The sequence below is a fragment of the Pelobates fuscus genome, chromosome 10, assembly GCF_036172605.1.
Source record: "Pelobates fuscus isolate aPelFus1 chromosome 10, aPelFus1.pri, whole genome shotgun sequence".
Taxonomy (NCBI): domain Eukaryota; kingdom Metazoa; phylum Chordata; class Amphibia; order Anura; family Pelobatidae; genus Pelobates; species Pelobates fuscus.
Window position 1 is genome coordinate 151,417,681 of NC_086326.1, and position 26,603 is coordinate 151,444,283.

Sequence of the window (26,603 nt, forward strand, 5' to 3'; positions counted from 1 at the left end):
GGTCCAATCCAGTGCTCCCCATATTGCGAACACAGCATTGCGAACACTGTGCACGCTTCCTCATAGAAAAGCACAGAATCAATGCTTTCCTATGAGGGCTTCCGTGTCGCGTGACCAAGTTTTACTCAGTTGGTGCCATGGAAGTGCCGTTAGTGGATGGCAGTATGACAGCCACTAGCGGTGGATTTAAGCCTACAATGTAAACATGTATGGACTATAGGACTATAGGACATGCAGGACTAGAAGTATAGGGCCACTGCACTTTAATGGTCCTTTAACTAATTAAAATATTAGGTTTAGTGAATAACCCTGACCGATATGCAAAACAGATTTATTCATTAAGTTCTTATTTGTCGTGCCTTTAAATCAAATGGGAAATATTTAGGCCAGAATAACTGAATATGAAAAGTTATTTAACTTTGTTTACTGCACTTTTTTTGTTTCCTGAATAAAGAACCCAACATTCTCTGCATTTCTTTAACCAGAACACAGTAACAATTTAAACTAATTAAAAAAACCAAACAAAATAAAAGACAACTTTAACAATTTCAGTAAGGTTGTGCTCAAAAATGAAGGAGAGGTAACGGGCTTCGTCAAAGATTAGTCAGATTGCTTTTCTTTCCAAAACATTCTCCACATTCTGAACATCTAGAACAATGGTGAAAAATGATTTTCCCAATCTATTGCAGAAATTATTTAAAAACTCAAACAATTCCACTCTTTTTTAAATCCACCTTACTGTTCTAACTTTCCTTTTTGGTTTTGCTCAGTGGCCATTTCCATTTCCTCTGTCTTCACTTCGTCCATGCAAATGCTCCCTCTGAAAATTAGTTTATTTTTCTTTCTTTCTACCTTACCCAGTTCTATCACCTCCTTATCAGTTTATGTGTACCCTCAATTGCTCATTGCTTCTGGTGGGAATCATGCTGTTGGTTTGCCAGCACTGACCTACACAATTTCTCTCCTAGATGGATATTGAGAACACAAAGATCCAAAGGATTGCCCAGATTCTGAACTACAAAATATTTATTTCACCCAAGTGAATCTTCTGATGTCTGAAGAGATTTGAGCTTTGTGCAAAGTGCTTCCCACATAAAGAACAGGCAAATGGTTTCTCTCCCGTGTGAATTCTTTGGTGCTTGATGAGGTCTGATTTGTAAGCAAAATATTTCCCACAGACCGAGCACGAGAATGGCTTATCTCCTGTGTGAGTTCTCTGATGTCTAATGAGAGTTGGCTTGTGGGTAAATGATTTTCCACATTCTGAGCAAAAAAATAACTTTTCATCAGTGTGAATTCTCAGATGAGTAATGAGGTTAGCTTTCAGATGAAAGCATTTTTTGCACTCCGTGCATGAAAATGGTTTGTCTCTGCTGTGATTACCAACCTTGCCATGTGTCCTCATGTGAGCAGTATAAACAGATTTATTGTTAAATGTTCTACCACATTCACTGCATTTAATTATGGACAGAACAGTATTTCCTTGTTTTATAGCCACGGCATTGTTATATTTATCACTGGAAGCTGGTTCCTCCTTAATATGAGATGGATATTCTGTGAGTGGATACATTTCAGTAAGATTTTCTTCTTCGCATGAGGCTGATTCCTCCTTAATATGAGCTGGTATATATTCTGTCTGTGTATGTTCTGTGGGTGTATAAATTTTAGTGCCCATGAGATTTTCTTCTTCACACATGGTTGATCTCTCCTTCATACGAATGAATGAATATTCGGTCTGTGTATGTCCTGTGAGTGTATAAATGTCTGTGAGATTTCCTTCTTCATATGAGTCGGATTCCTCCTTGCTATGAGATGATGAGTATTCTGTCTGTGTTTGTCTTTTCTTTTTATCTATGCTGCTGTCCATAAGATCTCTTTCAGATGGGGACGATTTCTCTTTTACACTATATTTAGTCTTCTGCGATATGTCTTTACGTGCAGCAGAACAATCTTTACCCCAGTTATTTATAACACAAGTTTCCTTTTCAGTTAAACAATCCTCTGAAGAAATGGTGGTGTTAAATCCTTCAAATATATCTTTTTCCACCGAATCATCTGCTGGAAACAAATACACAGTGATAAAATTGTGATTTGTGGGACATTAGTTTCTGAACAATTACTTTGCAATTATGCAGCAAATAAATTCAGACGTAATCGGAGCATTTTATGTCACCAAGCCTCATTCTTGGTTTCTGCAAGGAGAGAAGAATGAATGACATACTATTATTTCTTAAAGAATTGACAGCTGCTAGAGGGACTCCCTGGGTTTGGTCCTTCCAGGTTGCAGGACAAGCATTAAAGGGACACTATAGTCACCAGAACAACTACAGCTTATTGGATTTGTTCTGGTGAGTAGAATCACTACCTTCAGGCTTTTTGCTGTAAACACTGTCTTTTCAGAGAAAATGCAGTGTTTACATTACAGCCTAGTGATAACGTCACTGGCCAATCCTCAGATGGCTGCTAGAGCTCCTTCCTGGGTCATGGCTGCCTAAAATGCATCCAAACATTCAGTATCTCCTCCCTCTGCATGCAGACACTGAACTTTCCTCATAGAGATTCATAGATTCAATTCATCTCTATGAGGAGATGCTGATTGGCCAGGGCTGTGTTTGAATCATGCTGGCTCTGCCCCTGATCTGCCTCATTGACAGTCTCAGCCAATTCTTTTGGGAAGCACTGTGATTAGCTCAGGACGCCACTTCTGCGGATATAAGCAGGCAGAGGCATCAGCGTCAGACTTGAATACAAGTAAGATTTTACTATATTTAGAGAGGGAAGGTGGGGCCAGATGGTAGTTTTAACATGTTTGTGTTCCTGACCCTATAATGTTCCTTTAAACATCTCCAAACTCACCATAGAGATGACATAACGCTATGCCTCTCTAAGAGAGATGCTGATTGGCACAGAGTAGTGATTTGCCACATGTGTGCACTAGCCTCCCAGTGCTTTCATAATGGCAAATCATTGGATTGGCTGAGATCATCAGGCTGTATGGAGTAGAGGCAGCCATAGTGTGCTGAGGCATTAAAGTGAGTACATTTATTTATTTTTATTTTTTGGGGTGGAGAGCGATAATCTAAATAGTTACTAAAACACATGCATTAGGAATATGTGTTAGCATTTCTAACCTTATAGTAGGGCTAGACAAATTCCAGGCGCCAGATCGCCATGGCGACTAAGAATCTTGTCCTGGTGCCTTGGATTGGCCGTACCCTCTGCATCCTGTCTCAATCCCAGTGCAGCTCTCTGTGTACTGGTGGACCGGGAGGAAGTGAACTGTATTTTCTTCCTCCTAGGGGAATGGCAAGCTGGCAGGACACCAGGTAAAGAGTACTCTGCTCGACGCTCCCACCCCGCATTCCACAGAGCTGTCCTCCAGATAGACCCGTTCTGCAGAGTCGGCTACCCACCCGCCCATTCCCCTGCGCTGGGAGGAAGTAATTACAGTTTCCTTCACTTTCTCCTGGCACATTCAGAGCTGCATGGGGCTGGAGAGACAGGAGAAGGGGGGAGTCTGGAACAGAGACAGCAAACTTGCATCAGCCGCAGCCAGCACCACTAACCTGATGTCACCTGCAAATTACATTGAAAGGCATGCAGGGACAATATAGAGACACCAGAGACACTACATTAAGCTGTAGAATTGTTGTAGAATTGTTGGTGACTATAGTGTACCTTTAAGAATTTTATTTTTGTCATTGGGGAAAAAAAAAACGTCAGCTTTTTAGCTGGCTCCTAGATTGGAAACAAATCTGTCTAACACTGCCTTATGGTGTTCCTTTAACTTGCTTCATGTGATAGAATTAACAGATAAAAACACAATGTTGCAGTCAGGTGTAAAGCTTTAGGCTACCTGATGAGGCTGCAAGTATTTATACACTGTTTCCACCACACCTGGCTTATACCAATATTTATTTCCAAAAAATAATCGTGGTTCCCAATCTTAAAGGGTTACTCCAACGTCCATGACCAATTAATCTTGAAAAGTTGTACATACAGAGAAATCTGCAATTATGTGCCAGGAGCCAGGTGCGTCCCCGGCACACGTGTCAGACTTGAATTTTGCATGAAAAACATCTGTCATCAACGTGCACAGCACGATGGCCACAGACATGATGACATGATGAGATGCTTCATATTGCAGACTGCACTGAGAGCACACCAGCAATTTGTAGCCTTTCACTCTGTGCATGCGCTGGCCCACACACACTTTGGCCGGAATTTTTAAGCCCTCCCTAAGAATGCTCCCTTCCACCTTCATTACACAAGAAAATCCTGCCTCCCACGGTTCCTCCCTCTAACGCTGCTCATGAACATGGAGATGGCGTGCATGTGCAGTCTGCCATTCAAGGCTTCAGATAGAAAAGCATTAAAAGCAACATTTTTCTATGTGAAGAAGCTAATTGGTGCATTCAAGGCCATGCCTTTCGGGACTTCTATAAGGAGCATTTAATTGGACAGAAAACTGGAAGAAGATGACGTGGTACCACAATGGAAGAGGTGAGAAGAGAACCAGGAGAACTTGGCTCAGCCCTGGATTTCAGGTAAGTTTTAAGCACTTTAATGATGTTTTTAAAAAATGGGTGGAGGGGAGGGTTAAAGAAAGTTTGTAAAACAGCACATAAAGCACAACATATCTTGCTCCAATGTGTTTAATACCTAACTATATGTCTTTAACCTAAAACCCTTCCCAGATCACAGGGCACTTTAATGCCAAGTCAATCTATGCCTTAATGAAATCTCCATGAGAATGTGAAATCTCATGATCCATAATGCATACCCCCTCTGCAGAATAGAAGACATGAGACAAGATTTAACTGCTTTAGCACAGTAGGAGAGCTCTAAACACAAATCGGGTGTAAAGAAAACCATATTAAAATGTTATGGTTTTATAAACCCTGGCAGTCTCAGAGAGACTTCCTTATTGCAGACATTGGAGTCATGACAAGTTCCTTCATATAAACCAGCACTAATCAGTGTGAGCAGTCGGGCATTTATTTCAATGGAGGTATATCTAAACACAGCTTGCAAAAGCTACCAATCTCTTGTCTGCAGCTTTTGCAAGCCCACCCCCTTTTACCCATTCCTGAATTTCTGTGGCTGTCCGAACACTAACTTCCCAATTCAGCTCAATGACAAGTCAGATGCTCTGGGCAATTGCTGCCTTTTACAACCAGGAAGTTACAGGACAAGTTGTCTGAGTGACAACCAGCTAATTTGTAAAATAAAATAAAAAAAGATTCTATTGAAAGCTGCACTTTTCTGGAATATGAAAAAAGGACACACGATTCACACATAGAGCACTTTAACGTGTTTGGAGTGTTCCTTTAACTATGGCCAAATGTTACCGCTTCTGCTTAATGTTCAGTCCCGGTTGTCCCCTGTCAATGTTGGCCTTGCTCAATAAACTCAGGGAAGTTACCGGTCACATTCTTTAAGCATATGTACAAACATTTGTAGACTTAATTTACTGTATATTGTTTGCGATCTACACAAACATGACGTGGATTAACGTGCCTCCTACCCATTGAACTGACAGGTTGGTGAGTCTCCAGAACTGCTTCCTTGTATGGATCATTTTGTACTTCTAAATACTGCCACACCTACAATAGAAAACAAAGCAACATAGTCACACCTTAACAACGCAAGACACAAACAGTGACACTGTCATTCATCCCTTGGTTTTATTCGATAATGTCCCATCCCCAGCAGCCTCACCTCTCCAGTCAGCAGGTGAGTGATCTTATTGGTCAATTCCAGGATCTTCCGGTCATCGTTTCTCTCCTGGATCAGTGAGTGAGGTGAAGACATCGGGCCGGGGCTCTGGGTCATGTAGGATCCTTCTGATATGTAATGACCATTTCTGTGTGTGATGTTTCCACCAGGCTTTTTTTGAAATGTATAATCCTGCAAAGAGACCGCCTTGCATAACTGAGTGACATCTACATAAATGTTACAGGGACACAAGCACCAAAACAACTACAGCTTAAATTAGTGGTTATGGTGCAAAGCGTTTATGGGTTAACCATATAAATCCATATGACCCTGGAAGATACAAAATGATAAGAAACTTAAAAAACATTGCTATGGCCATAAAGATGCTCAGGGGACCTGAATCTAAAATTACGGCATGGTAAGAGAACTAACTCCATCAGTTCACTAGGTGAGAAAAAATAATAAACAATTGCACAGTCAAAAGATCGCTAACCCCACTTCTAGCAGCCAGTTGAGTGAAACACATGTGTATGAACTTATGTAGGATGTGTTCTCACACCTTCTTGATTCACAAAGTATTTCAATACCAAATAAATGTTGTCATCCAATCAAGTCTTTCTCTCCAGATGTTGAACCTACTGATTATGGTATTCATTTTGTTTTTGTTACAGATGTTTTTAAAGCCCCAAGTAGTAATAAATGTTTTCAATTTCTACCTGCGGTTCACTTATGATTGAATTATAGTCTCACTAAGTCACCCTTTTCCTGTAGGGTGATTTGCAGTTTCCCTTCTAATGGCTTTGGCGATCAAACCTGAAACAAGCTCCACATGGAGGGTTCCCTGACCGGGCCACCCCCCAAACCTGGGACCACAAACTCACGCCACACGGCGCACCTCCTACACCAGCACCAGGCCCACAACGGGGCTCCCCGGGCCCTCCCGCGCTCAAGGGATTTAGCCGGGAACGGACTCTGATGTAACGGTACCTTAATGCAGGCTACACCATATTACCGCATTGTATTATACTTTATTTTTAATATGCTCTCCATGTGTATAGTGCCCTGATGGGTGAGGCCCATGGGCACGAAGGTTCACAAACCCACTTCCCTCACAAGGGGGCCCCCGCTATCACAGCAGTCACGCACACCCCCCTGAAAACTCCGCCCCATTCTGCATTGCACATACGGGAACACCCATGCCCCCAACCCAATCCCTGGGAAATGGGCTCTATATGATGTATAACGAACTTGTATACTCTGTACATTATTTAACAGGCTTCTTATAAGTAATGCACTCTGAAAAGCAACGCTATCACACACCACCTTTCCTAACCCCGAAACAACTTCGCACCCCGCAAGCACACACAAGGGACCCTTCACGTACCCACTCCAACCCCCAGGTAGAGTAATATGCTATGGGGTCTCATAGGCCTCTTATGGGTACTGTCCTGTATTTCAAATACTTCTGATGTGTAATGTACTCCGATGGGAAAAGCATCTAAGCACATGTACCCACATACCACCCCCCCTTCAGGGGGCCACCGCTACAACAGCGGTCACATACACCTCTGACAACCTGACCCCACTTCTCATCACACACAAGGGACCAGCAATGCACTCAACACAACCCCCAGGTAGTGAGCACTGTGTTATAATGTCGAATGGCTTCTTGTGTGCACTGTACAATATTTTATATGCCTCTTATATATATGTAATATATCCGGTTGGGCACAACACATAAACACGCCCCCCACCGATTTTCCCACCCGCATCGCATACCTGGGACCACCCATACACCTAACTCAACCCCCTGGGAATCAGAGATTATATCTCATATGCGCCATACGTGTGGTGTCCTGTAGTTCATGAACTCCTCATATGTAACACATTATGACGGGCAACACACCACAGCAAGTGGGTTCATATACCTCCCTCCTTCAAGAGGAAACCCCCCGCTGCCACAACTGTCACTCAACCCCTATGAGAACTTGACCCCACCTCCCACTAACCCCGCATAATATACGTGAGACCACCCACACACTCAATCTAACTCCCGAGTAGTGAACATCAGGCTATCACGTCTAATATACTTGTTACAAGTATTGCACTCCGACACACTCAAACACAGCGGCCCACATGCCCCGCCGCTGCCCTCAAGGTCCCAGAGACTGCGAAAGTGCCAAACCCGCGCGCCTCACATGCCTATCCATCAACTGCAAAGGGCTTAACAACCCAGCTAAAAGACACCGCCTCCTCCGGTGGGCCAATCGCTCAACCGCCGACGTAATCCTAGAGCGTTCCCTCTCCTGAGTAGACACTATAGGGAATGCCACCTGGCGAACTCCACAAAGGGGGAAAAAATGGTGTAGCCATCATGGTCCGCAACACCTGCCCTCTGGTCTTTACGCGCACCGTCACCGACCCCCAGGGTAGATTTATAACACTAGCGGGACACGTCGGGCCCCACAGATATGCTTTCTCCTCGATCTACGAGGGCCCCACCCTCCCCCCACCCCACCTGACACCCACTTCTGGAATTCCCTCGAGGCACACCTCCGCCTCTTCCCCTCACACCACATGAGAATTGGAGGTGACTATCTAAACCGCACGAATCCCTAACCAGGGCCCAAAATAAACTTGCAGCTCGAGTCGCGCTGGCCACCCAAAGAACCATAGCTAGACACTGGGGAAGCAACAGTGCACCTTCCACACTGGAAGTACTACGAAAAATAGAAGAAACAATTGAAGTGGACAAATTGTCAGCCTTAATACATGACACCACAAAATCTTACCACAAAATATTGGACCCATGGCTAACAAGACCCGCGCTGGCACCATAGACTCCAAGGAGGCCAACCACCGCCACCCGAATGGGCCCCCCTCCTTCACTCCCCCTCACCCTACACCGCACCCACCCCCAGCAGACACAACCAAACAGAGCGGAAACACGCAACAGTCATGAACGATCGTCATACCCATACCCCCCCACAGCGCCCCCACAGTGAAAGACCGTACACGATAACCTCAGACATGACCAGAGCCACAAAAACCCATCCCCCACTGGGAACTCACACACCGGAACTACACATAGATGTAGCGCCGACAACCCCCCCGTCCGACGAAACAAAATACTTCAGCACCGCAAGATCAACACAAGAGATGACCCATACACACCTACCGAAATAACAGACACAACGCACACATGCCTCCCAAGGCACGTAGTGATGGCTTTCTTCACAAACCCCCAACGCCTCCACCCCATTCAACCCCTTCAAAACACCAGAAACCCTTGACAGACGGCAACCGAAACTCCATACTTACTGCAAGCAGAATATGTGTAACAAACTAATCAACATTCCATTCTGTACTCATAGATTGTGAAACTGTATTCTAAGACGGCTTTTGCACAAGCCCTGTTCATGCTGTCATCACAAAAGAAAGAATAAAAAAAACTAAAAAAAAACTGATACAAGCTCTAATCAAGAGCCAGCGACTGATAAAACTGCCCTGACAATAAACGAGCAGCTTAACCCAAGGATCTGGGCATCAGCATTAATCTAGTACCATGTACAGTATATTGCTCTTACCTCACGCAGTATCCTGGACTCTACTTTAATGCTTCGCCCTCAAAAAATCTGTACCTGTTCAATTGCCATGAAGCCAAAGTCTTTCACATAGTCTTTCGTTATACGAATGGGCTCCATGGCATAGCTATCTGGGGTATCACCGCTCAAACAGGGCAAGCACCGAATGACCCGGCTTTCGTCTCTTTGCAGGGGAAAATCAAGCAGCCGGAGCATTTATACGGTATCAGTGTGCAGGGTTACAATCTCTGTCCTTTGCACCTGGCAGTCAGCGTAGAGAGAGCCACCTCCATCTTAGCTCCCTGTCAATCATTGTTATAAGCTCGGCCCATTACACCTGGCAGTCAGTATAGAGAGAGCCGCCTCCATCTTAGCTCCCTGTCAATCATTGTTATAAGCTCCGCCCTTTACACCTGGCAGTCAGTATAGAGAGAGCCACCTCCATCTTAGCTCCCTGTCAATCATTGTTATAAGCTCCGCCCTTTACACCTGGCAGTCAGTATAGAGAGAGCCACCTCCATCTTAGCTCCCTGTCAGTCATTGTTATAAGCTCCGCCCTTTACACCTGGCAGTCAGCATAGAGAGAGCCACATCCATCTTGGCTCCCTGTCAATCATTGTTATAAGCTCCGCTCTTTACACCTGGCAGTCAGTATAGAGAGAGCCACCTCCATCTTAGCTCCCTGTCAATCATTGTTATAAGCTCCGCCCTTTACACCTGGCAGTCAGTATAGAGAGAGCCACCTCCATCTTAGCTCCCTGTCAGTCATTGTTATAAGCTCCGCCCTTTACACCTGGCAGTCAGCATAGAGAGAGCCACATCCATCTTGGCTCCCTGTCAATCATTGTTATAAGCTCCGCTCTTTACACCTGGCAGTCAGTATAGAGAGAGCCGGCTCCATCTTAGCTCCCTGTCAATCATTGTTATAAGCTCTGCCCTTTACACCTGGCAGTCAGTATAGAGAGAGCCACCTCCATCTTAGCTCCCTGTCAATCATTGTTATAAGCTCTGCCCTTTACACCTGGCAGTCAGTATAGAGAGAGCCACCTCCATCTTAGCTCCCTGTCAATCATTGTTATAAGCTCCGCCCTTTACACCTGGCAGTCAGTATAGAGAGAGCCACCTCCATCTTAGCTCCCTGTCAATCATTGTTATAAGCTCGGCCCATTACACCTGGCAGTCAGTATAGAGAGAGCCGCCTCCATCTTAGCTCCCTGTCAATCATTGTTATAAGCTCCACCCTTTACACCTGGCAGTCAGTATAGAGAGAGCCACCTCCATCTTAGCTCCCTGTCAATCATTGTTATAAGCTCCGCCCATTACACCTGGCAGTCAGTATAGAGAGAGCCACCTCCATCTTAGCTCCTTGTCAGTTATAGTTATAAGCTCCACCCTTTACACCTGGCAGTCAGTATAGAGAGAGCACCTCCATCTTAGCTCCCTGTCAATCATTGTTATAAGCTCCGCCCTTTATACCTGGCAGTCAGTATAGAGAGAGCACCTCCATCTTAGCTCCCTGTCAATCATTGTTATAAGCTCCGCCCTTTACACCTGGCAGTCAGTATAGAGAGAGCACCTCCATCTTAGCTCCCTGTCAGTCATTGTTATAAGCTCAGCCCTTTACACCTGGCAGTCACTATAGAGAGAGCCACCTCCATCTTAGCTCCCTGTCAGTCATTGTTATAAGCTCCACCCTTTACACCTGGCAGTCAGTATAGAGAGAGCACCTCCATCTTAGCTCCCTGTCAATCATTGTTATAAGCTCCGCCCTTTACACCTGGCAGTCAGTATAGAGAGAGCACCTCCATCTTAGCTCCCTGTCAATCATTGTTATAAGCTCCGCCCTTTATACCTGGCAGTCAGTATAGAGAGAGCACCTCCATCTTAGCTCCCTGTCAATCATTGTTATAAGCTCCGCCCTTTACACCTGGCAGTCAGTATAGAGAGAGCACCTCCATCTTAGCTCCCTGTCAGTCATTGTTATAAGCTCAGCCCTTTACACCTGGCAGTCACTATAGAGAGAGCCACCTCCATCTTAGCTCCCTGTCAGTCATTGTTATAAGCTCCACCCTTTACACCTGGCAGTCAGTATAGAGAGAGCACCTCCATCTTAGCTCCCTGTCAATCATTGTTATAAGCTCCGCCCTTTACACCTGGCAGTCAGTATAGAGAGAGCCACCTCCATCTTAGCTCCCTGTCAATCATTGTTATAAGCTCCGCCCTTTACACCTTGCAGTCAGTATAGAGAGAGCCACCTCCATCTTAGCTCCCTGTCAATCATTGTTATAAGCTCCGCCCTTTACACCTGGCAGTCAGTATAGAGAGAGCCACCTCCATCTTAGCTCCCTGTCAGTCATTGTTATAAGCTCCGCCCTTTACACCTGGCAGTCAGTATAGAGAGAGCCACCTCCATCTTAGCTCCCTGTCAATCATTGTTATAAGCTCCGCCCTTTACACCTTGCAGTCAGTATAGAGAGAGCCACCTCCATCTTAGCTCCCTGTCAATCATTGTTATAAGCTCCGCCCTTTACACCTTGCAGTCAGTATAGAGAGAGCCACCTCCATCTTAGCTCCCTGTCAGTCATTGTTATAAGCTCCGCCCTTTACACCTGGCAGTCAGTATAGAGAGAGCCACCTCCATCTTAGCTCCCTGTCAATCATTGTTATAAGCTCCGCCCTTTACACCTTGCAGTCAGTATAGAGAGAGCCACCTCCATCTTAGCTCCCTGTCAATCATTGTTATAAGCTCCGCCCTTTACACCTGGCAGTCAGTATAGAGAGAGCACCTCCATCTTAGCTCCCTGTCAATCATTGTTATAAGCTCCGCCCTTTACACCTGGCAGTCAGTATAGAGAGAGCACCTCCATCTTAGCTCCCTGTCAGTCATTGTTATAAGCTCAGCCCTTTACACCTGGCAGTCACTATAGAGAGAGCCACCTCCATCTTAGCTCCCTGTCAGTCATTGTTATAAGCTCCACCCTTTACACCTGGCAGTCAGTATAGAGAGAGCACCTCCATCTTAGCTCCCTGTCAATCATTGTTATAAGCTCCGCCCTTTACACCTGGCAGTCAGTATAGAGAGAGCCACCTCCATCTTAGCTCCCTGTCAATCATTGTTATAAGCTCCGCCCTTTACACCTTGCAGTCAGTATAGAGAGAGCCACCTCCATCTTAGCTCCCTGTCAATCATTGTTATAAGCTCCGCCCTTTACACCTGGCAGTCAGTATAGAGAGAGCCACCTCCATCTTAGCTCCCTGTCAGTCATTGTTATAAGCTCCGCCCTTTACACCTGGCAGTCAGTATAGAGAGAGCCACCTCCATCTTAGCTCCCTGTCAATCATTGTTATAAGCTCCGCCCTTTACACCTGGCAGTCAGTATAGAGAGAGCCACCTCCATCTTAGCTCCCTGTCAATCATTGTTATAAGCTCCGCCCTTTACACCTGGCAGTCAGTATAGAGAGAGCCACCTCCATCTTAGCTCCCTGTCAATCATTGTTATAAGCTCCGCCCTTTACACCTGGCAGTCAGTATAGAGAGAGCCACCTCCATCTTAGCTCCCTGTCAATCATTGTTATAAGCTCCGCCCATTACACCTGGCAGTCAGTATAGAGAGAGCCGCCTCCATCTTAGCTCCCTGTCAGTCATTGTTATAAGCTCCGCCCTTTACACCTGGCAGTCAGTATAGAGAGAGCCGCCTCCATCTTAGCTCCCTGTCAGTCATTGTTATAAGCTCCGCCCATTACACCTGGCAGTCAGTATAGAGAGAGCCACCTCCATCTTAGCTCCCTGTCAGTCATTGTTATAAGCTCCGCCCATTACACCTGGCAGTCAGTATAGAGAGAGCCACCTCCATCTTAGCTCCCTGCCAATCATTGTTATAAGCTCCGCCCTTTACACCTGGCAGTCAGTATAGAGAGAGCCACCTCTATCTTAGCTCCCTGTCAATCATTGTTATAAGCTCCGCCCCTTACACCTGGCAGTCAGTATAGAGAGAGCCACCTCCATCTTAGCTCCCTGTCAATCATTGTTATAAGCTCCGCCCTTTACACCTGGCAGTCAGTATAGAGAGAGCCACCTCCATCTTAGCTCCCTGTCAATCATTGTTATAAGCGCCGCCCTTTACACCTGGCAGTCAGTATAGAGAGAGCCACCTCCATCTTAGCTCCCTGTCAATCATTGTTATAAGCTCCGCCCTTTACACCTGGCAGTCAGTATAGAGAGAGCCACCTCCATCTTAGCTCCCTGTCAATCATTGTTATAAGCTCCGCCCTTTACACCTGGCAGTCAGTATAGAGAGAGCCACCTCCATCTTAGCTCCCTTTCAATCATTGTTATAAGCTCCGCCCTTTACACCTGGCAGTCAGTATAGAGAGAGCCACCTCCATCTTAGCTCCCTGTCAATCATTGTTATAAGCTCCGCCCTTTACACCTGGCAGTCAGTATAGAGAGAGCCACCTCCATCTTAGCTCCCTGTCAGTCATTGTTATAAGCTCCACCCTTTACACCTGGCAGTCAGTATAGAGAGAGCCACCTCCATCTTAGCTCCCTGTCAATCATTGTTATAAGCTCCGCCCTTTACACCTGGCAGTCAGTATAGAGAGAGCCACCTCCATCTTAGCTCCCTTTCAATCATTGTTATAAGCTCCGCCCTTTACACCTGGCAGTCAGTATAGAGAGAGCCACCTCCATCTTAGCTCCCTGTCAATCATTGTTATAAGCTCCGCCCTTTACACCTGGCAGTCAGTATAGAGAGAGCCACCTCCATCTTAGCTCCCTGTCAATCATTGTTATAAGCTCCGCCCTTTACACCTGGCAGTCAGTATAGAGAGAGCCACCTCCATCTTAGCTCCCTGTCAATCATTGTTATAAGCTCCGCCCTTTACACCTGGCAGTCAGTATAGAGAGAGCCACCTCCATCTTAGCTCCCTGTCAATCATTGTTATAAGCTCCGCCCTTTACACCTGGCAGTCAGTATAGAGAGAGCCACCTCCATCTTAGCTCCCTGTCAGTCATTGTTATAAGCTCCACCCTTTACACCTGGCAGTCAGCATAGAGAGAGCCACCTCCATCTTAGCTCCCTGTCAGTCATTGTTATAAGCTCCGCCCTTTACACCTGGCAGTCAGTATATAGAGAGAGCCACCTCCATCTTAGCTCCCTGTCAATCATTGTTATAAGCTCCGCCCTTTACACCTGGCAGTCAGTATAGAGAGAGCCACCTCCATCTTAGCTCCCTGTCAATCATTGTTATAAGCTCCGCCCTTTACACCTGGCAGTCAGTATAGAGAGAGCCACCTCCATCTTAGCTCCCTGTCAGTCATTGTTATAAGCTCCACCCTTTACACCTGGCAGTCAGTATAGAGGGAGCCACCTCCATCTTAGCTCCCTGTCAGTCATTGTTATAAGCTCCGCCCTTTACACCTGGCAGTCAGTATAGAGAGAGCCACTTCCATCTTAGCTCCCTGTCAATCATTGTTATAAGCTCCGCCCATTACACCTGGCAGTCAGTATAGAGAGAGCCACCTCCATCTTAGCTCCCTGTCAGTCATTGTTATAAGCTCCGCCCATTACACCTGGCAGTCAGTATAGAGAGAGCCACCTCCATCTTAGCTCCCTGTCAGTCATTGTTATAAGCTCCGCCCTTTACACCTGGCAGTCAGCATAGAGAGAGCCACCTCCATCTTAGCTCCCTGTCAATCATTGTTATAAGCTCCGCCCTTTACACCTGGCAGTCAGCATAGAGAGAGCCACCTCCATCTTAGCTCCCTGTCAGTCATTGTTATAAGCTCCGCCCTTTACACCTGGCAGTCAGCATAGAGAGAGCCACCTCCATCTTAGCTCCCTGTCAGTCATTGTTATAAGCTCCGCCCTTTACACCTGGCAGTCAGCATAGAGAGAGCCACCTCCATCTTAGCTCCCTGTCAATCATTGTTATAAGCTCCGCCCTTTACACCTGGCAGTCAGCATAGAGAGAGCCACCTCCATCTTAGCTCCCTGTCAGTCATTGTTATAAGCTCCGTCCATCACACCTGGCAGTCAGTATAGAGAGAGCCACCTCCATCTTAGCTCCCTGTCAATCATTGTTATAAGCTCTGCCCTTTACACCTGGCAGTCAGTATAGAGAGAGCCGCCTCCATCTTAGCTCCCTGTCAGTCATTGTTATAAGCTCAGCTCTTTACACCTGGCAGTCAGTATAGAGAGAGCCACCTCCATCTTAGCTCCCTGTCAATCATTGTTATAAGCTCCGCCCTTTACACCTGGCAGTCAGTATAGAGAGAGCCGCCTCCATCTTAGCTCCCTGTCAGTCATTGTTATAAGCTCCGCCCTTTACACCTGGCAGTCAGCATAGAGAGAGCCACCTCCATCTTAGCTCCCTGTCAATCATTGTTATAAGCTCCGCCCTTTACACCTGGCAGTCTGTATATAGAGAGCCACCTCCATCTTAGCTCCCTGTCAATCATTGTTATAAGCTCCGCCCTTTACACCTGGCAGTCAGTATAGAGAGATCCACCTCCATCTTAGCTCCCTGTCAGTCATTGTTATAAGCTCCACCCCTTACACCTGGCAGTCAGTATAGAGAGAGAGCCACCTCCATCTTAGCTCCCTGTCAATCATTGTTATAAGCCCCGCCCTTTACACCTGGCAGTCAGTATAGAGAGAGCCACCTCCATCTTAGCTCCCTGTCAATCATTGTTATAAGCTCCGCCCTTTACACCTGGCAGTCAGTATAGAGAGATCCACCTCCATCTTAGCTCCCTGTCAGTCATTGTTATAAGCTCCGCCCTTTACACCTGGCAGTCAGTATAGAGAGAGCCACCTCCATCTTAGCTCCCTGTCAATCATTGTTATAAGCCCCGCCCTTTACACCTGGCAGTCAGTATAGAGAGAGCCACCTCCATCTTAGCTCCCTGTCAATCATTGTTATAAGCTCCGCCCTTTACACCTGGCAGTCAGTATAGAGAGATCCACCTCCATCTTAGCTCCCTGTCAGTCATTGTTATAAGCTCCACCCCTTACACCTGGCAGTCAGTATAGAGAGAGAGCCACCTCCATCTTAGCTCCCTGTCAATCATTGTTATAAGCTCCGCCCTTTACACCTGGCAGTCAGTATAGAGAGAGCCACCTCCATCTTAGCTCCCTGTCAATCATTGTTATAAGCCCCGCCCTTTACACCTGGCAGTCAGTATAGAGAGAGCCACCTCCATCTTAGCTCCCTGTCAATCATTGTTATAAGCTCCGCCCTTTACACCTGGCAGTCAGTATAGAGAGCGCCACCTCCATCTTAGCTCCCTGTCAATCATTGTTATAAGCTCCGCCCTTTACACCTGGCAGTCAGTATAGAGAGAGCCGCCTCCATCTTAGCTCCCTGTCAATCATTGTTATAAGCTCCGCCCTTTACACCTGGCAGTCAGTATAGAGAGAGCCACCTCCATCTCAGCTCCCTGTCAATCATTGTTATAAGCTCTGCCCTTTACACCTGGCAGGCAGCATAGAGAGAGCCACCTCCATCTTAGCTCCCTGTCAATCATTGTTATAAGCTCCGCCCTTTACACCTGGCAGTCAGTATAGAGAGCCACCTCCATCTTAGCTCCCTGTCAATCATTGTTATAAGCTCCGCCCTTTACACCTGGCAGTCAGTATAGAGAGAGCCACCTCCATCTCAGCTCCCTGTCAATCATTGTTATAAGCTCTGCCCTTTACACCTGGCAGGCAGCATAGAGAGAGCCACCTCCATCTTAGCTCCCTGTCAATCATTGTTATAAGCTCCGCCCATTACACCTGGCAGTCAGTATAGAGAGAGCCACCTCCATCTTAGCTCCCTGTCAGTCATTGTTATAAGCTCCGCCCTTTACACCTGGCAGTCAGCATAGAGAGAGCCACCTCCATCTTAGCTCCCTGTCAATCATTGTTATAAGCTCCGCCCTTTACACCTGGCAGTCAGCATAGAGAGAGCCACCTCCATCTTAGCTCCCTGTCAGTCATTGTTATAAGCTCCGCCCTTTACACCTGGCAGTCAGCATAGAGAGAGCCACCTCCATCTTAGCTCCCTGTCAGTCATTGTTATAAGCTCCGCCCTTTACACCTGGCAGTCAGCATAGAGAGAGCCACCTCCATCTTAGCTCCCTGTCAATCATTGTTATAAGCTCCGCCCTTTACACCTGGCAGTCAGCATAGAGAGAGCCACCTCCATCTTAGCTCCCTGTCAGTCATTGTTATAAGCTCCGTCCATCACACCTGGCAGTCAGTATAGAGAGAGCCACCTCCATCTTAGCTCCCTGTCAATCATTGTTATAAGCTCTGCCCTTTACACCTGGCAGTCAGTATAGAGAGAGCCGCCTCCATCTTAGCTCCCTGTCAGTCATTGTTATAAGCTCAGCTCTTTACACCTGGCAGTCAGTATAGAGAGAGCCACCTCCATCTTAGCTCCCTGTCAATCATTGTTATAAGCTCCGCCCTTTACACCTGGCAGTCAGTATAGAGAGAGCCGCCTCCATCTTAGCTCCCTGTCAGTCATTGTTATAAGCTCCGCCCTTTACACCTGGCAGTCAGCATAGAGAGAGCCACCTCCATCTTAGCTCCCTGTCAATCATTGTTATAAGCTCCGCCCTTTACACCTGGCAGTCTGTATATAGAGAGCCACCTCCATCTTAGCTCCCTGTCAATCATTGTTATAAGCTCCGCCCTTTACACCTGGCAGTCAGTATAGAGAGATCCACCTCCATCTTAGCTCCCTGTCAGTCATTGTTATAAGCTCCACCCCTTACACCTGGCAGTCAGTATAGAGAGAGAGCCACCTCCATCTTAGCTCCCTGTCAATCATTGTTATAAGCCCCGCCCTTTACACCTGGCAGTCAGTATAGAGAGAGCCACCTCCATCTTAGCTCCCTGTCAATCATTGTTATAAGCTCCGCCCTTTACACCTGGCAGTCAGTATAGAGAGATCCACCTCCATCTTAGCTCCCTGTCAGTCATTGTTATAAGCTCCGCCCTTTACACCTGGCAGTCAGTATAGAGAGAGCCACCTCCATCTTAGCTCCCTGTCAATCATTGTTATAAGCCCCGCCCTTTACACCTGGCAGTCAGTATAGAGAGAGCCACCTCCATCTTAGCTCCCTGTCAATCATTGTTATAAGCTCCGCCCTTTACACCTGGCAGTCAGTATAGAGAGATCCACCTCCATCTTAGCTCCCTGTCAGTCATTGTTATAAGCTCCACCCCTTACACCTGGCAGTCAGTATAGAGAGAGAGCCACCTCCATCTTAGCTCCCTGTCAATCATTGTTATAAGCTCCGCCCTTTACACCTGGCAGTCAGTATAGAGAGAGCCACCTCCATCTTAGCTCCCTGTCAATCATTGTTATAAGCCCCGCCCTTTACACCTGGCAGTCAGTATAGAGAGAGCCACCTCCATCTTAGCTCCCTGTCAATCATTGTTATAAGCTCCGCCCTTTACACCTGGCAGTCAGTATAGAGAGCGCCACCTCCATCTTAGCTCCCTGTCAATCATTGTTATAAGCTCCGCCCTTTACACCTGGCAGTCAGTATAGAGAGAGCCGCCTCCATCTTAGCTCCCTGTCAATCATTGTTATAAGCTCCGCCCTTTACACCTGGCAGTCAGTATAGAGAGAGCCACCTCCATCTCAGCTCCCTGTCAATCATTGTTATAAGCTCTGCCCTTTACACCTGGCAGGCAGCATAGAGAGAGCCACCTCCATCTTAGCTCCCTGTCAATCATTGTTATAAGCTCCGCCCTTTACACCTGGCAGTCAGTATAGAGAGCCACCTCCATCTTAGCTCCCTGTCAATCATTGTTATAAGCTCCGCCCTTTACACCTGGCAGTCAGTATAGAGAGCCACCTCCATCTTAGCTCCCTGTCAATCATTGTTATAAGCTCCGCCCTTTACACCTGGCAGTCAGTATAGAGAGAGCCACCTCCATCTTAGCTCCCTGTCAATCATTGTTATAAGCTCTGCCCTTTACACCTGGCAGTCAGTATAGAGAGCGCCACCTCCATCTTAGCTCCCTGTCAATCATTGTTATAAGCTCCGCCCTTTACACCTGGCAGTCAGTATAGAGAGAGCCACCTCCATCTTAGCTCCCTGTCAATCATTGTTATAAGCCCCGCCCTTTACACCTGGCAGTCAGTATAGAGAGAGCCACCTCCATCTTAGCTCCCTGTCAATCATTGTTATAAGCTCCGCCCTTTACACCTGGCAGTCAGTATAGAGAGCGCCACCTCCATCTTAGCTCCCTGTCAATCATTGTTATAAGCTCCGCCCTTTACACCTGGCAGTCAGTATAGAGAGAGCCGCCTCCATCTTAGCTCCCTGTCAATCATTGTTATAAGCTCCGCCCTTTACACCTGGCAGTCAGTATAGAGAGAGCCACCTCCATCTCAGCTCCCTGTCAATCATTGTTATAAGCTCTGCCCTTTACACCTGGCAGGCAGCATAGAGAGAGCCACCTCCATCTTAGCTCCCTGTCAATCATTGTTATAAGCTCCGCCCTTTACACCTGGCAGTCAGTATAGAGAGCCACCTCCATCTTAGCTCCCTGTCAATCATTGTTATAAGCTCCGCCCTTTACACCTGGCAGTCAGTATAGAGAGAGCCACCTCCATCTTAGCTCCCTGTCAATCATTGTTATAAGCTCTGCCCTTTACACCTGGCAGTCAGTATAGAGAGCGCCACCTCCATCTTAGCTCCCTGTCAATCATTGTTATAAGCTCCGCCCTTTACACCTGGCAGTCAGTATAGAGAGAGCCACCTCCATCTTAGCTCCCTGTCAATCATTGTTATAAGCTCCGCCCTTTACACCTGGCAGTCAGTATAGAGAGCGCCACCTCCATCTTAGCTCCCTGTCAATCATTGTTATAAGCTCCGCCCTTTACACCTGGCAGTCAGTATAGAGAGAGCCGCCTCCATCTTAGCTCCCTGTCAATCATTGTTATAAGCTCCGCCCTTTACACCTGGCAGTCAGTATAGAGAGAGCCACCTCCATCTCAGCTCCCTGTCAATCATTGTTATAAGCTCTGCCCTTTACACCTGGCAGGCAGCATAGAGAGAGCCACCTCCATCTTAGCTCCCTGTCAATCATTGTTATAAGCTCCGCCCTTTACACCTGGCAGTCAGTATAGAGAGCCACCTCCATCTTAGCTCCCTGTCAATCATTGTTATAAGCTCCGCCCTTTACACCTGGCAGTCAGTATAGAGAGAGCCACCTCCATCTTAGCTCCCTGTCAATCATTGTTATAAGCTCTGCCCTTTACACCTGGCAGTCAGTATAGAGAGCGCCACCTCCATCTTAGCTCCCTGTCAATCATTGTTATAAGCTCCGCCCTTTACACCTGGCAGTCAGTATAGAGAGAGCCACCTCCATCTTAGCTCCCTGTCAATCATTGTTATAAGCTCCGCCCTTTACACCTGGCAGTCAGTATAGAGAGAGCCGCCTCCATCTTAGCTCCCTGTCAATCATTGTTATAAGCTCCGCCCTTTACACCTGGCAGTCAGTATAGAGAGCCACCTCCATCTTAGCTCCCTGTCAGTCATTGTTATAAGCTCCGCCCTTTACACCTGGCAGGCAGCATAGAGAGAGCCACCTCCATCTTAGCTCCCTGTCAATCATTGTTATAAGCTCCGTCCTTTACACCTGGCAGTCAGCATAGAGAGCCACCTCCATCTTAGCTCCCTGTCAATCATTGTTATAAGCTCCGCCCTTTACACCTGGCAGTCAGTATAGAGAGCCACCTCCATCTTAGCTCCCTGTCAATCATTGTTATAAGCTCCGCCCTTTACACCTGGCAGTCAGTATAGAGAGAGCCGCCTCCATCTTAGCTCCCTGTCAATCATTGTTATAAGCTCCGCCCTTTACACCTGGCAGTCAGTATAGAGAGAGCACCTCCATCTTAGCTCCCTGTCAATCATTGTTATAAGCTCCGCCCTTTACACCTGGCAGTCAGTATAGAGAGAGCCACCTCCATCTTAGCTCCCTGTCAATCATTGTTATAAGCTCCGCCCATTACACCTGGCAGTCAGTATAGAGAGAGCCACCTCCATCTTAGCTCCCTGTCAGTCATTGTTATAAGCTCCGCCCTTTACACCTGGCAGGCAGCATAGAGAGAGCCACCTCCATCTTAGCTCCCTGTCAATCATTGTTATAAGCTCCGCCCTTTACACCTGGCAGTCAGTATAGAGAGCCACCTCCATCTTAGCTCCCTGTCAATCATTGTTATAAGCTCCGCCCTTTACACCTGGCAGTCAGTATAGAGAGAGCCACCTCCATCTTAGCTCCCTGTCAATCATTGTTATAAGCTCCGCCCATTACACCTGGCAGTCAGTATAGAGAGAGCCACCTCCATCTTAGCTCCCTGTCAGTCATTGTTATAAGCTCCGCCCTTTACACCTGGCAGGCAGCATAGAGAGAGCCACCTCCATCTTAGCTCCCTGTCAATCATTGTTATAAGCTCCGCCCTTTACACCTGGCAGTCAGTATAGAGAGCCACCTCCATCTTAGCTCCCTGTCAATCATTGTTATAAGCTCCGCCCTTTACACCTGGCAGTCAGTATAGAGAGAGCCACCTCCATCTTAGCTCCCTGTCAATCATTGTTATAAGCTCCGCCCATTGACAAGATGAAAAATGAAACAATGTTTCTGCCTCTCCATTAGCAATGTTTGCCCTGGCTGTGCCTTGTCTGAAGTGGGTTAGGATGTTATTTGCTGAATCTTTACAGGGTGTGAAAACCTACCCGTCCTGGGACAAAATAATATAAATTATAAAGATCAGGGGCCCTTGCTTAGAGCCATGGACATTGACCGGCAATTACTAAACTCATTTTCACAAATTAAATCTGATCTGGAAATATTCTGTACTTTGCTATAGTTTTGCCATTTCGATTTCATTTTTAAAATCTATCCCGATGTCATAGTGTGTGCGCGCTAGCGTTATGTAATGTATGTGTGCAATGTGTGTGCGCTAGCGGTATGTAATGTATGTGTGCAATGTGTGTGCGCTAGCGGTATGTAATGTATGTGTGCAATGTGTGCGCGCTAGCGTTATGTAATGTATGTGTGCAATGTGTGCGCGCTAGCGGTATGTAATGTGTGTGTGCAATGTGTGCGCGCTAGCGTTATGTAATGTGTGTGTGCGCTAGCGGTATGTAATGTGTGTGTGCAATGTGTGTGCGCTAGCGGTATGTAATGTATGTGTGCAATGTGTGCGCGCTAGCGGTATGTAATGTAAGTGTGCAATGTGTGCGCGCTAGCGGTATGTAATGTGTGTGTGCAATGTGTGCGCGCTAGCGGTATGTAATGTATGTGTGCGCGCTAGCGGTATGTAATGTATGTGTGCAATGTGTGCGCGCTAGCGGTATGTAATGTATGTGTGCAATGTGTGCGCGCTAGCGGTATGTAATGTGTGTGTGCAATGTGTGCGCGCTAGCGGTATGTAATGTGTGTGTGCAATGTGTGCGCGCTAGCGGTATGTAATGTGTGTGTGCAATGTGTGCGCGCTAGCGGTATGTAATGTATGTGTGCAATGTGTGCGCGCTAGCGGTATGTAATGTGTGTGTGCAATGTGTGCGCGCTAGCGGTATGTAATGTATGTGTGCAATGTGTGCGCTAGCGGTATGTAATGTATGTGTGCGCGCTAGCGGTATGTAATGTATGTGTGCAATGTGTGCGCGCTAGCGTTATGTAATGTATGTGTGCAATGTGTGTGCGCTAGCGGTATGTAATGTATGTGTGCAATGTGTGTGCGCTAGCGGTATGTAATGTATGTGTGCAATGTGTGTGCGCTAGCGGTATGTAATGTATGTGTGCAATGTGTGTGCGCTAGCGGTATGTAATGTAAGTGTGCAATGTGTGCGCGCTAGCGGTATGTAATGTATGTGTGCAATGTGTGCGCGCTAGCGGTATGTAATGTATGTGTGCAATGTGTGTGCGCTAGCGGTATGTAATGTATGTGTGCAATGTGTGTGCGCTAGCGGTATGTAATGTATGTGTGCAATGTGTGTGCGCTAGCGGTATGTAATGTATGTGTGCAATGTGTGCGCGCTAGCGGTATGTAATGTATGTGTGCGCGCTAGCGGTATGTAATGTATGTGTGCAATGTGTGCGCGCTAGCGGTATGTAATGTATGTGTGCAATGTGTGCGCGCTATCGGTATGTAATGTATGTGTGCAATGTGTGCGCTAGCGGTATGTAATGTATGTGTGCAATGTGTGCGCGCTAGCGTTATGTAATGTGTGTGTGCAATGTGTGTGCGCTAGCGGTATGTAATGTATGTGTGCAATGTGTGTGCGCTAGCGGTATGTAATGTATGTGTGCAATGTGTGTGCGCTAGCGGTATGTAATGTATGTGTGCAATGTGTGCGCGCTAGCGTTATGTAATGTGTGTGTGCAATGTGTGCGCGCTAGCGGTATGTAATGTGTGTGTGCAATGTGTGCGCGCTAGCGTTATGTAATGTGTGTGTGCGCTAGCGGTATGTAATGTGTGTGTGCAATGTGTGTGCGCTAGCGGTATGTAATGTATGTGTGCAATGTGTGCGCGCTAGCGGTATGTAATGTAAGTGTGCAATGTGTGCGCGCTAGCGGTATGTAATGTATGTGTGCAATGTGTGCGCGCTAGCGGTATGTAATGTATGTGTGCAATGTGTGCACGCTAGCGGTATGTAATGTATGTGTGCAATGTGTGCGCGCTAGCGGTATGTAATGTAAGTGTGCAATGTGTGCGCGCTAGCGGTATGTAATGTATGTGTGCAATGTGTGTGCGCTAGCGGTATGTAATGTATGTGTGCAATGTGTGCGCGCTAGCGGTATGTAATGTATGTGTGCGCGCTAGCGGTATGTAATGTATGTGTGCAATGTGTGCGCTAGCGGTATGTAATGTGTGTGTGCAATGTGTGTGCGCTAGCGGTATGTAATGTATGTGTGCGCGCTAGCGGTATGTAATGTATGTGTGCAATGTGTGCGCGCTAGCGGTATGTAATGTATGTGTGCAATGTGTGCGCGCTATCGGTATGTAATGTGTGTGTGCAATGTGTGCGCGCTAGCGGTATGTAATGTATGTGTGCAATGTGTGCGCTAGCGGTATGTAATGTATGTGTGCAATGTGTGCGCGCTAGCGGTATGTAATGTATGTGTGCAATGTGTGCGCGCTATCGGTATGTAATGTGTGTGTGCAATGTGTGCGCGCTAGCGGTATGTAATGTATGTGTGCAATGTGTGCGCTAGCGGTATGCAATGTATGTGTGCGCGCTAGCGGTATGTAATGTATGTGTGCAATGTGTGCGCGCTAGCGTTATGTAATGTATGTGTGCAATGTGTGTGCGCTAGCGGTATGTAATGTATGTGTGCAATGTGTGTGCGCTAGCGGTATGTAATGTATGTGTGCAATGTGTGTGCGCTAGCGGTATGTAATGTATGTGTGCAATGTGTGTGCGCTAGCGGTATGTAATGTAAGTGTGCAATGTGTGCGCGCTAGCGGTATGTAATGTATGTGTGCAATGTGTGCGCGCTAGCGGTATGTAATGTATGTGTGCAATGTGTGTGCGCTAGCGGTATGTAATGTATGTGTGCAATGTGTGTGCGCTAGCGGTATGTAATGTATGTGTGCAATGTGTGTGCGCTAGCGGTATGTAATGTATGTGTGCAATGTGTGCGCGCTAGCGGTATGTAATGTATGTGTGCGCGCTAGCGGTATGTAATGTATGTGTGCAATGTGTGCGCGCTAGCGGTATGTAATGTATGTGTGCAATGTGTGCGCGCTATCGGTATGTAATGTATGTGTGCAATGTGTGCGCTAGCGGTATGTAATGTATGTGTGCAATGTGTGCGCTAGCGGTATGTAATGTATGTGTGCGCGCTAGCGGTATGTAATGTATGTGTGCAATGTGTGCGCGCTAGCGGTATGTAATGTATGTGTGCAATGTGTGTGCGCTAGCGGTATGTAATGTATGTGTGCAATGTGTGTGCGCTAGCGGTATGTAATGTATGTGTGCAATGTGTGTGCGCTAGCGGTATGTAATGTAAGTGTGCAATGTGTGCGCGCTAGCGGTATGTAATGTATGTGTGCAATGTGTGCGCGCTAGCGGTATGTAATGTATGTGTGCAATGTGTGTGCGCTAGCGGTATGTAATGTATGTGTGCAATGTGTGCGCGCTAGCGGTATGTAATGTATGTGTGCAATGTGTGCGCGCTAGCGGTATGTAATGTATGTGTGCAATGTGTGCGCGCTAGCGGTATGTAATGTATGTGTGCAATGTGTGCGCGCTAGCGGTATGTAATGTATGTGTGCAATGTGTGTGCGCTAGCGGTATGTAATGTATGTGTGCAATGTGTGCGCTAGCGGTATGTAATGTATGTGTGCAATGTGTGTGCGCTAGCGGTATGTAATGTATGTGTGCAATGTGTGCGCGCTAGCGGTATGTAATGTATGTGTGCGCGCTAGCGGTATGTAATGTATGTGTGCAATGTGTGCGCGCTAGCGGTATGTAATGTATGTGTGCAATGTGTGCGCGCTATCGGTATGTAATGTATGTGTGCAATGTGTGCGCTAGCGGTATGTAATGTATGTGTGCAATGTGTGCGCTAGCGGTATGTAATGTATGTGTGCGCGCTAGCGGTATGTAATGTATGTGTGCAATGTGTGCGCGCTAGCGTTATGTAATGTATGTGTGCAATGTGTGTGCGCTAGCGGTATGTAATGTATGTGTGCAATGTGTGTGCGCTAGCGGTATGTAATGTATGTGTGCAATGTGTGTGCGCTAGCGGTATGTAATGTATGTGTGCAATGTGTGTGCGCTAGCGGTATGTAATGTAAGTGTGCAATGTGTGCGCGCTAGCGGTATGTAATGTATGTGTGCAATGTGTGCGCGCTAGCGGTATGTAATGTATGTGTGCAATGTGTGTGCGCTAGCGGTATGTAATGTATGTGTGCAATGTGTGTGCGCTAGCGGTATGTAATGTATGTGTGCAATGTGTGTGCGCTAGCGGTATGTAATGTATGTGTGCAATGTGTGCGCGCTAGCGGTATGTAATGTATGTGTGCGCGCTAGCGGTATGTAATGTATGTGTGCAATGTGTGCGCGCTAGCGGTATGTAATGTGTGTGTGCAATGTGTGCGCGCTATCGGTATGTAATGTATGTGTGCAATGTGTGCGCTAGCGGTATGTAATGTATGTGTGCAATGTGTGCGCTAGCGGTATGTAATGTATGTGTGCGCGCTAGCGGTATGTAATGTATGTGTGCAATGTGTGCGCGCTAGCGTTATGTAATGTGTGTGTGCAATGTGTGCGCGCTAGCG

General features: G+C 46.9%; 1 protein-coding gene across 2 annotated transcripts in view; it reads right to left on the reverse strand.

The window, feature by feature from the left end:
* Window positions 1-266: 266 nt before the first annotated feature.
* The window catches only part of LOC134575259 (oocyte zinc finger protein XlCOF7.1-like), a 66,429-nt gene continuing 40,092 nt past the window's right edge, over window positions 267-26,603 (reverse strand). The window contains exons 3-5 of one of the 2 annotated variants that reach the window (XM_063434522.1): window positions 5,722-5,910; window positions 5,528-5,606; window positions 267-2,055 (exon numbers count right to left, since the gene is read on the reverse strand). In XM_063434522.1, the coding sequence (XP_063290592.1) occupies window positions 1,016-2,055; window positions 5,528-5,606; window positions 5,722-5,910 (1,308 nt within the window). In that variant the 3' untranslated portion in view covers window positions 267-1,015. Of the gene's footprint in view, window positions 2,059-5,527; window positions 5,607-5,721; window positions 5,911-26,603 lie in introns of both variants that reach the window. The other variant, XM_063434521.1, reaches the window with a different exon arrangement.